A 12,222-nucleotide genomic window follows, 5' to 3' on the forward strand; every position below is an offset into this window, starting at 1 on the left:
TTGACTTGGGTCTTCACATCATACTAGCCCTATCTATGAGACAGGGAAATAATGTGGATATTTAGCTAGAAGCTAAGTATGTATAATCTAAAAATACATTCAGGAACTGGAGAGAGTAAGTTTAGGGACCCACTGGGTCTATTGTGACAAGGACTCTGGCCCAAACTGCACTTATCACCTGGCCTCCATAAGCCTCCATTTTGATTGGTGACCACAGCAGAAATTTGGACACCTAATAATCAGCATCAGCTCAATGTACCAGTAATGCTCCCAAAGTCTGACTATTTCCCTTCCCTTTTGGTGAAAGCTAGGATGAGGATTTATAGTACATCCTTGTGATATCATCACAGAAAATTTCCTCAAAGGAACCCAACATTTCCTTCACTTAAGGACCTTTGGGTCTAGGAAGTGACTCAGGAGGGGCTGTGCTATTGTGTTGACTCCAACTGTGTTCAGTAACTTTAGAGTCAGGTATACAGTTCAAGTAGGACTTTAGTAGGTTGCCTATTTCAGTCCTAAAGGCATCATAATAAATTAGCCACCATCATAGATTCTCATGCTACTAAGCCATTCTAATAACCACTCTGACTTTTCTGCCCAGTACTGTAACCAAGTCCACTTCATCTCTGGCATTTAGGTACTGCCATTTGGCCTCTAGCAATGAATAATGCCTTCATTCCTACTGAAGTCAGGGAGCCCATTTCAGAGACAGCATCCCCCTTCCTTGTTATTCTGAAGGAGATCAGAATATGTCACTTGAAAATATACAACCGTGACATAAAGATTCTTTTGAGCTGAAGGCAATTGAGAAAAAGCAAGCACCAGAACAGCTCTTTGTCCTCCCTCTACCTGCCTAACAGCAGGGCATAAATGTGTGAAACCGTATCAAGAGATGGAGAACAACCCTTATCACTGCAAACAGTGATGGCACTGAGATGAGTCTGCATAAACAATGTTTTTGGAATAACCCTTATCTACCATTAGTTTCCCGCATATGTTCCCTACTCACTTTCCCACAATTTATCAGACTCCCTTTCCTTGTCTAGTCACTTTTCCACAATTTACTGCCTTTTGTTAAAATGGTATACAAGTCTATAAGGCTAACTAACCACTTCTTTGAGTTTTTCACTTCTTTTCCATGAAGCTCCATGCACATAAAATTAAAAACACTAGTATCGGGGCACCTGGATGGCTCCATCGGTTAAGCTTCTGACTTCAGCTCAGGTCAAGATCTCATGGTTCATGAGGTTCGAGCCCTGCATTGCACTCTGTGCTGACAGCTCAGAGCCTGGAGCCTGCTTCGGATTCTGTGTCTCCCCCTCTCTCTCTGTCCTTCCCCCACTCATGCTCTGTCTCTATCTCACTCAAGAATAAATAAACATTAAAAAAAATACTAGTATCAATAGAAGTTACAAACGTTTCCCCTTATTAATTTGTCTTTTGTCAATAATTCACAAGTCTCAGTCACTAACCTAAGAAGGTGGGGGAAAAGTTTTCCTCTCTATAGTCCTCAGCTTATGGAAAACAGCCACTACAGGATTTTTTCAAAGACCTATTACCAATGTACATTTACCTACGTATTTCTCATACATAGTGTGGGGGGGGGTGGTCAAGTGGGTTGCACATGATAAATCACCTGCAACATTCCTTATGCCTTAAGCCTTTGGATTCATTCCTTCACATTATTCCAGTGAATTTCTAACATCTATCTCATTTTAGTGTAGGCCACCAGTGATTTCAGGCTTTAGTTAAAAGCTGCTTCTCACTGTTGAGCTATATCCTTAAATTAACAATGTCTGGTAAATGCACCTGTATGAATAATTTCAGTCCAATCTAAAAGTATGTTTCTTTCTACTTTACTTGGCACTCTTTCTATTCCTACACATTTCTGCAGGTGGGAATTAGCCAAATCTTATCATTCTAAACTATCTCCTCCCAGGGTAGATTGTGAACTTTCCCCCTGAGGCATCCTGTGTTAAAATTATCTTTACAGATCTGATGGCACTGAGAGAATAAGAGGCAGCCCTAAGGAAGATCAGCATCCTCTTGGAAGGTAACTACCTTGGTTCAAGTCATTACAGGATCTCAAGCAATGAAAAACTAAGGTCATCTGACAATGGAGGAGGGACTGGTTTTCTTGGCCAGGGATATTTAATAGGATTGAGAGATTCAGGTTTGCAGTTTCATCCAAATCTATCTATGTGTCCCCATTTCAATTCTTTGGGTCCCTCCCCCTCCTGGCCCTGTTTTCAATTAATGCCACAATTTTCACTTAGAAAACTATTGCGGCTGTGAACTGAAGTTGTAATTTTGCAGCCCACTTTGGATCAACCTTTGGATCTTATTTTAAGATGTTTCAGATCTGTACCTATAAGATATAACAGGTCCTTGTAGGGCAGCCAAGAATTTAAGACACAAGCTAATTTTTTTTTCCTATAAACTCTGCAGGGCAATCAGAGGCAACTATCTCACTTAAATCTTTATTTATATTTCTCATTTCCATCACAATACTACAATGTAGCTACCACTTATTCGGCCAATATCTTGTCTTGCAATAACTATTTCATTGTAGGTGGCCATAGGTGAAAATTCAGCTATTCACTACATGGAAAACTGTATTGCATTTTCTAGTGGTCATTAAGTTATCACTGCCTGTAAACTCAAACAGGTCAGATAACCAATTTCATATTATTATCTTTGGCAGTCTATTTCCTGATCAAATTTTGGTGCTGAATACTAAATTAGGCAAGGTTCACTGCATGAAATAGATACCACTAGGTATTTCAAGCAGAGTGCTTTAATTCAAAGGATTAGATGCTTATAAGATTATTGGTAACTTGGATGAATGAGTCAGGAGGCCACCCCTAGTCTTTAACTTCAAATTTGTAAGACCACATCTGCCATGATCATTATCACTATTACCACTGCCTGCATTTACAAAAATGGTGTCAAGATAGTGGAACATGTAATTCAGCTGTTGCCAACACTTGTATCTGTAAGGAGCCCATTTATATAATTATGTTCTCCAGAAGGATGACATCCACCTCCCTTCTACCTTCCAAAAATTTCACAAGTGCTGCATGTTGATAAAACCTAAATTTGTGAGGGAATCTGAGAAGTGTAATTTTTAGTTCTTTAGACCGGGGGAGGGAAAGAGGGAGATGTATTGAGGGGATAGAAATGGATTCATAGAACCAATAAATATCTAGCACACTAATCTAAAGATGGTTGCTGGATTTCTCAGGTAGTATTTAGGGTAGATTCTAAGATATAAACTCAAAATCTCAAATACAATTAGAAATTAGAAATGTGTTCCCATACTCCTTTTCTTTCTGAAAAAAAAGACCAGACCCCACTTTCATAAGGGCTGACAGTAATAATTCAAACATAACGAAAACACTTAAATGTTGGTGAATAAAAATAGCTTTGAAGCACAGCTATTTGTTCTTTTGTGACCATATGACATCTTTATTACATTTTCACTGTGAGGACTGACCTCAAAAAATATTTAAAATCTAACCGTATATGTACAACTGATATACCCTAACTATATAATATGCTTATAAAAATGTAAATGTTGTATTTGATTCCCAGATTTATTAAAAAATTAGAACACAAGCCACTTTCAAAGGTGAGGTATGAGTGTCACTAACATAATGCTACCTCCTGTGCAAGACTCATAACCTACCACCCTCTCATTACCAAATAGCTAACTAATCATTATTCTTGAAAGACTGGTTCTTAGGATAGCTTCCTCACAGGGAGGAGAAACTCAGTTTAAATATGATGCATCAGGGATGACAAAGAAAGAATTTCAATTGGATGCTTTTTCCCAAAGGCAAATTCAAAGAAAAATTTTAAAACTGAGGAAAGGAGTAACCTAACTGGCTTCTCTAAAATTGCAGAAAAGGGATCCAGGGGTTCCTGGAGACTGACAGAGTATACAGAATATGCATGAGGACTGACAAATTCTCTTTACAACTCATAGTCTTGTATTTAAATTGGGAAATAACCAATAATATCCAGACCCTATCTTTTTAGAAATGGCTAGATTATTTAAACCTTCCAAGATTTTTTAGTTTTAGAATGGCTTTTAATTTGGACATATTCTCTGTGTATGTCCTGTGTAGATGTTTGATTACAATGTGACCTTCTGATAGCTGCATGAGATTATTATAATTAGGTAGATAGTTATCAAGTGATGTGTTTCAGCATGTATTTATTCTCAAAGGAGATACTACTTTAAGGACACAATCCTTTGGAGAACCTCACCTGTGAGAAGGAGAAAAAGAGAAAAAGCTTCTGTTGGATTTCTATTTAAGACCAGATGGATCTTGAAGGAATAAAAGCATGAAGGAAATTTGTTCACGTGTGGACATGTAAACATGCTTTCATGTGGTAAAATGAAAAAGACAAAGAGAAAAGACCTAAGTTCTAGGCCTTTTTTTTTTTTTAACAGGTAGAAAAAAGCTTATTTTCTCAAAGGAAAACCTAGAGTTATAAGTGCAAAAGAATACCAAGTTGTATCTCATATCATCCTTTACAAACCTAAAACTCCTATTAACGAATCGCCATCTAAAGACAGCTGTTGACCACCTTCTTCATAACTCACATACTCTTTTAGTGATATATTCTAGAATCTTAGAATCTTAGTCTTCATCTGGTAATAGTTCTATATGTCAATTATAATTTTTAACATATCCCTTTGAATCCCCTTCAGGAACATAGTTGTGTTATAGCCTCCTATTTTTAAACTTAACAGGTGTGCCTTCCCTCTATAATTTAGGAGGGAAATTAGGAAATTCCAGAGAGAATTAGGAAAACTAACTTCTAATACTTACATGATCTGTAGTGTTTTAAAACAATGAATTTGCTTACACTTCTCTGCCTTTTCATAACTATTTTTCTGGTTCAGATAGCATCAGCCTAAAATACCATAGCTTAAGCATGGGTTCTAAAACACACTATTAAGAACTTGCTTTCCAAGGTGATTTGCCAAAACTGCTTGCATGCTGAGGGGCAGGTGAACCATCTATTAGGCGGGTGTTATGTTCCTGGGGGAGTAGCTCAGTACCTCAGCTCTGCAGCCTTAGCCACCATCCAGCAGGATCCCAGTCTGTCACGCAGGTCTGTAGTAAGCACTTGCCCTCCTACACAGTCTGTAGCCATCTTTTTCTCGATAAGGACAGTGCCAGGAATTCAGCTGGCCGAACTTCAGGCTACAACGAGGCAAGAGCTGAGAGAGCGGAACAGTTCGGCATGCTGTCACATTCTCATCAAGGTGAGATTCAAAAGTCGGGTCCCAACTGTCAATATGTAATGCCTGGATTGTTGTATTATCAGATGGACCGGGCAGCAAAAATCACTTCCACCTCTATGTTCTCTTTCATTTCACATATGAATTGCATACATGGAATAAATCTGTGAGTTAAAATGTTCCTAATAAACTACAAACACTACATTCCATGTTCTAAGATGTGAGTGTAAAAATCCATATGAAAATATTTTTGAATACCTAGGAAGCGTGTGGGGAGAAACAAGAGAATGACTAAATTAATGGTGCTACAACTGAAACTAGTCATCAGTCAGTGTCCATCAGAAAAACAGAGTCAAGAGTATCACAGAAAAGAGAAAAAAGAAGAGATGCAGTCACTGATTATACTAGGAAAATGCACTGTCACATGCCTAAGGTATTGCTAGCCACTGCAAACATTAAAAACTTCTGTTTTTTGCGTAAGAAAACATTTCTTTCGTTAGTGACAAAGTTTTACCCAGAAGAGGATGCAATCCTCCTCCCCTGATTTTAGGTATGAGGCATGCAACTCAGTGTGATGACTGAGAAATTAGGAAAGCTACCAGAACGGCTGCACATCACATCTTAAAGTCATCCTAGATAAGGAATCTTATAAAGTGTAGAAAGAGCTGAATGATCTAACGTAAGAACACAAGAGCTCCTCCACTTTATTTTTGGAACCAAAAAACCCCGCAGCATGAAAAAGTGTTAAGCTAACATTTGAAGCAACAAATGGAAGGATCATTTAGAAGAAAATGGTATGGTTTATGTCTGGATCCAAAAGCTCTTCCAAAGGCAACTAATTTTTACAGTAAAAAATGCCACAATAAAAAAAGAAGCTTTTCACCAGAAGTTTTAGGCACCCAAGTTCTAATTTCACTTCTTTTCTACATTAGTAATTGGCAGTGGAAGAGAATTCAGAATACTAACAACTGAATCAAATAAATATTTAGCAGATAATTTATGTAATAAACTGATTAACAGAAAAAAATCACTTTTTCCCACAGCAGTAGTATATTTATTGTGCTGAAATCAGGTAGCGGGGAATGAATAGGTCTGGGGAAGCAGTACAGAATGTTCACAAAGATTTACAAGTCTCCAGTCATTCCACACCAAGCAGCAAAGACAAAGGTGTTGAATCCTCTCAGGCCAAACTGTTATAAGTTTTGCAAATATTCTGTATTTCTCATGACTGCATGCTTTTGGGGGAAAAAGTGGGTAACTTTAATGCACAATAAATATGTTACAGTTTACAAAATATTCTGAAATAGTTTGTCTGCACAAACAGCATACATCCTGCACCATGCAGTTTTGACATGTTGAGATAGTTAAAATATTCATGCTTTTTTTTTTCTTTTGTCACATTTTCTCTTTCAATAATGATCCCTGGTCAACATCCCCTACCAATTCAACCTATGCAATAAGACAATGTACAAGTCTCTTTCCTAGTCTATTTCCAGTTGCTCATTAATATTACATAAAACACTTTATTTCTCAACAGCAAATTTAATTTTCTGGTTCTGACTACTCTTACTTTTATTCATTTTGTGTCTTAACAATTAACACCTTATAACAATCACACACTAAATTTAATGATCTTTAGCACCAAGGAGTCAAGAATATTGCCCCAAGATGGGTCTACACTTCATATCTAGTTAATAAATAAGATCTTGCAACTTTGTCACAAGGAAAATATCACTCCAAAATTAAACACATTGAAAGAGAAGGATCGTTTCATGAAAAATTGGGTGTATGCTATTTGTAAAAAACGCAAAAAAAATACTAGCGGATTCGAAAGTTATTAAAATTTACATTAGAGGACTCCTTGATTTTTTAATTAAAATTTATTTAATTTTAAATGTTCTTTCCAACATAAGAGGTAGGTATATTTCCACATATGAAAAATCGGTAACAGCCACAAATCAAAACAAGGAAAGCCTGATAAAAATCAACATACTCTCTTCTAACAGCACATAAGTGTAACTCTTTTGTGATGTTACTAATAAAGACATGAGTTGTTTCATGTTCCAATCAGACAATAATCTTAATTTTCATAATATATTTCTGATAGTAACAAGAGTATTAAAAGGCTGCCTTTTCATCACAAAAATTGTTTCCCACAGTGATTTGTGCCGCAAGTCATGGTGACCTTTGGGTCGCTAGACAGGCTTTTACTGTAATTCTTCCTTATTTTCACCAACACCATCATCATCAAGCCTCTAAGAGTCTACAGAGATCATCAGGTTTTTTTAATTTAATTACAACCAAAAGGGTATATTCAGACTAGAGGTGGAGAGATTCGACCATTCCAGTCAGCAAATGAATCCAAATGTGCAAATTTTAAAGTATCTACAGTTCCAGCTTTGGACCAGAAAATGTTAGATAACTGATTTTCATCAGTAGGCGATAATAATTTAGCCAAAAAATTCATACTGTGTTTCTGTGATCATCAGACTGAAGAATGACTGTATATAAGATACATGAAAAATCTCATGCATTAGACAACAGATGTGAACAGAGGGAGAGCCTCCCAAGTCACATAATGATTGCTTTGGTCTGGACAACATCAAGGCTAATAAAAAAAATGTTTAAAATAAAACTTCATAAATAAAACATCCGGATATTGTATTTAACACTTTACTCTATCTAAAGGTTACTAATACATAGAGCACATTTGTCTTTTTCTCCCCACCCCAAACCCTCATTTGCTTCTTTTTCCCTGAAATTTTATATGAAATGGGAGCTTCCTCACTGTCAACAACAGTTAAGGCCCAGTTCAATTTACTCTCCTTTTGCTTTTCCATTTTTCTGCTTTTTTCCATTTTCTATTACTAGTTGTTTCTCTGATTTGCTCACACCATTTGCTGAAATACCATTCACAGCTGTTTTTCCAGCTTTTGCTTTCTTAGGCTCTTTGTATGTCCGAACATAGAAGTTAAGAAAGAGAAATATGAAGCTGATTGCGTAGGCAATGAGAGCCCAGTGCATCCATTTGGGGAAGGGGCAATCAGTGTACAGAGAGAGCGCTGTGTGCCCGATGGTCACGTGGAACTGAACCTGAAAAACAAAACAAAACCACGATGCAGGATACATTTACTGCAAATAGTAAATAACTTTTTTTTTTTAATTTTTTTTTTTAACGTTTATTTCTTTTTGAGACAGAGAGAGACAGAGCATGAACAGGGGAGGGGCAGAGAGAGAGGGAGACACAGAATCTGAAACAGGCTCCAGGCTCTGAGCTGTCAGCACAGAGCCCGACGCGGGGCTCGAACTCACGGACCGTGAGATCATGACCTGATCCGAAGTCGGACGCTTAACCGACCGAGCCACCCAGGTGCCCCAATAGTAAATAACTTTTAACAACACCAGAATCCTCTGCCTGGCTAAGATAGGGTCTAATCTTGCCACACTGTTCAAAGTTTAATAGCTCTCGGGCTCCCACACCCAACTCCAGCTCCCTCTCCTTCCCTCAGGAAGGGCTTCCTGCCTTTTTGTTTTTTTTTTCTTTTTCTTTTCCTGACTTTTTTTGTTGTTTTTCCTGCTGGTACAAAGTACCTCCATCCAGCTGGCCCTCTCTATCCCATTCATCAGGGTTTTTGTTTTGTGTGCACTTTTTTCTTTAGAACAATTAAACCTATCTGGAATTCTTAACTTCTTGGTTGTCCATCTTTCCACTAGTATATAACTCCAGAGGGTAAGGCTATGTGTTGCTCCCTGAGGATTCCTGAGTCCTTGGCACAGGGTCTGGATTCAATGAGTATTTGTTGGATAATGCTGAATAATGTTATTAATGAGAGGGAATATCAATGGCCTAACAGAATAAAGTAAATGGTACCGTATGCCCTTTTTGATATTTGTTTTCCTCTCACATTTTAACTAATTTCTTTCCACAAAACTGTAAGCTGGTACAAATCCTTTTAAAATTGAAACTATCAAAAGGGTTTTTTATTTCTTACAAAATAGCACACAGGTAAAACTGCATTTGAATTAACACTATCATTTACAAACCAAGATTTTTAGTAAAATTTAGTAGATATTTGAGAATAAGTGCAAAAAGAGAGAATCACTTTCAACTTTAAAAGTTTTTAAATTTTTTTTAATGTTTATTTATTTTTGATAGACAGTGAGAGAGAGAGAGACAGAGTGTGAGTGGAGGAGGGGCAGATAGAGAGGGAAACACAGAATCCAAAGCAGGCTCCAGGCTCTGAGCTATTAGCACAGAGCCCGATGTGAGGCTCGAACATCACAAACCACGAGATCATGACCTGAGCTGAAGTCAGACACTCAACCGACTGAGCCACCCAGGCACCCCCAACTTTGAAAGTTTTTAAAAGAAGAAAAGCCAGGGGCGCCTGGGTGGCTCAGTTGGTTAAGCGTCCAACTTCGGCTCAGATCGTGGTCTTGCAGCTCGGGAGTTTGAGCCCCGTGTTGGGCTCTGTGCTGACAAACTGCTCAGAGCCTGGAGGCTGCTTTGGATTCTGTGTCACCCTCTCCCTCTGTCCCCCTCCCCTGCTCATGTTCTGTCTCTCTCTCTCAAAAATAAATGTTAAAAAAAAAAGAAATTTTTAAAATAAAATAAATGAATAAAAATAAAAGAAAAGCCAAAAATTAAGAAGCTTTTTAATTCAGATAAGGCAAATCAGTTTAAATTCCAATATATCAATAAATGAATGACTCTCAGTAGAAGAATTATGAATTCCATAGTGTTAACAAGGGTTAGCTTTTTATAAGATTAACTGATATGATTGACTGTTATGAGAACTTCTGGCTTGAAAATACTGTGCTCTTCACAAAATTAACATCCTATTTGGAATGGGCAATTGTGGTTTCTCTTTTAAGCACAGCACTATCTAAGTTAATTATTATATAAACATTACTAAAATAATTTATTCCATGTAAGCCCTAAATTTATATCAGACTAAAGAACTTTAAATTCTCTAGGACAAAATCCAGATTTTCAGAAGTTTTGATTTCACACTGGTTCTTAGAACCTAAGTCACCAAAAGAGTATGTATGTATATAGGTGTGATCAAGTGTGGCATCACTCAAGGAGACTGTGGTGAAGACTCCAACAAAATAGATACAAAGTTCAGACGACTTCTGTCATCTCTTCATTTTCTTGTGACCATTTACTGATGACTGAGAAAAATGAATTACACAAACTATATAAACAGCTTAAACATAAACTGGAGGAAGCCTCCTGCAGCATTTTAGTTACAAATGAATCTTTCACACCCAGCATTCCCCAAAAGTTGTGTTTCCTGTTCGGCCAGCCAACTGTTTAGCAACTTAAAGCAGAGATGAATAATATTTCCAAATGTGATTCCACTGATAAATTGTGTACATGCTATGATTACAGCAAATTATAATAAATTCCAAGGCTTGAAGAATAGCTATCAGGTTGGTGTTGGATTTCCAGTTTGATTACTGGGCTAGCGCCTCTCTCTGAATGTTTCACTGATATATCCAGATGCTGCAAGAAGTCCCACTAGGCATATGTGCTGAAAATTGTTGCCTCTAAAGGCTAGCATTTGAAAAAACCTAGCTTTGCTCTCTAAGGACTATGTGTTAGGGAATTAAGAGGAGTTCTCTTGTCCTTATTCCTTTCCTTTACCCCACCCCTTCCTTGGTTCTGTACCTTCTCCTCAACTTTCATTCTCTAAATGTATGGGCTCTGTTCACAAGGACTGAAAAATGGAACAGAAAACAAAATTCAAGCAAGGGCAGGATGAAGAGAGGTAATAGTAACATTTTAAATTAGAAAAAAATCACCTGAGAAAGAAGTTACACTATTTTTCTGGTCATATATGAGTTTATGTACTTTATGGTGTACTTCGAACATTTCTCTTAGAGAGACCAGAGTTGTGTTTAGCCTTTTAAGAGTATCTTAAAAGTTAGTGGCAGTGACAACTAGGTCTATGAACAAGAAGCTCAGAGCTAAGCAGCCTCAACTCCCACATCTAGAGCACGGAGAAAGTCGACTTTGTAACAGAAAGTTGTCGAGGATAACTTAGCCCTTTAAAATTAGTAAATTCAGGGGTGCCTGGGTGGCTCAGTCATTTAAGGTTCAACTTCAGCTCAGGTCATGATCTCGCAGTTCATGAGTTCAAGCCCCGTGTTGGACTCTGTGCTGACAGCTCAGAGCTTGGAGCCTGCTTCGGATTCTGTGTCTAACCTCTCTCTGCCCCTCCCCCATTCGCACTCTGTCTCTCTAAAATAAACATTAAAAAAAAACTGCATTTAAAATTAGTAAATTCAAACATTTTCAGTGTTTCACCACAAGAAACTTTAGAAGCATTTCACTCACCAGCTGCAACATGGTCAAGTATCTTTTCCACCAAAGATATTTCTGAATCCATGGGCCAAATGCAGTTAACCCATAGTAGGAGTACATAATCACATGGATGAAGGAATTCAGCTGTGCTCCAAAAAATGCTTCAGAAAAACAGAATCATAAGATACAGAAAACTTTAGTAGGCAATAAACCATCTGAACATAAAATAAATGAATCCACATTATTTTTTTTTTTTTTATTTTTTTTTCAACGTTTTATTTATTTTTGGGACAGAGAGAGACAGAGCATGAACGGGGGAGGGGCAGAGAGAGAGGGAGACACAGAATCGGAAGCAGGCTCCAGGCTCTGAGCCATCAGCCCAGAGCCCGACGCGGGGCTCGAACTCACGGACCGCGAGATCGTGACCTGGCTGAAGTCGGACGCTTAACCGACTGCGCCACCCAGGCGCCCCCACATTATTTTTTAACATTTAATCTTGGGTACAGATTAGGAATAAAAAACGGAAAACATTTCTCTTCAGATCATGCTAGGTATTTTTAAAGTTTAGACTCAGGCTTTTAGCATATTAAAAAAATGAGTGTTCTTCAAATGCAAAGGATTTTCAAAGTGGCAAGGTTCCAAATGGAGCACCCCA

At 37.8% G+C, this 12,222-nt stretch overlaps 1 protein-coding gene across 1 annotated transcript in view; it reads right to left on the reverse strand.

Annotated features, from left to right (window-relative positions):
• Positions 1-6,288: 6,288 nt before the first annotated feature.
• ELOVL4 (ELOVL fatty acid elongase 4) overlaps positions 6,289-12,222 on the reverse strand; it is a 34,156-nt gene continuing 28,222 nt past the window's right edge. The window contains exons 5-6 of the mRNA XM_040474011.1: positions 11,601-11,728; positions 6,289-8,350 (exon numbers count right to left, since the gene is read on the reverse strand). Of these exons, the coding sequence (XP_040329945.1) occupies positions 8,075-8,350; positions 11,601-11,728 (404 nt within the window). The 3' untranslated portion in view covers positions 6,289-8,074. The remainder of the gene's footprint in view (positions 8,351-11,600; positions 11,729-12,222) is intronic.

Source organism: Herpailurus yagouaroundi, unplaced genomic scaffold, assembly GCF_014898765.1.
Source record: "Herpailurus yagouaroundi ecotype Mexico unplaced genomic scaffold, PumYag 139, whole genome shotgun sequence".
Taxonomy (NCBI): domain Eukaryota; kingdom Metazoa; phylum Chordata; class Mammalia; order Carnivora; family Felidae; genus Herpailurus; species Herpailurus yagouaroundi.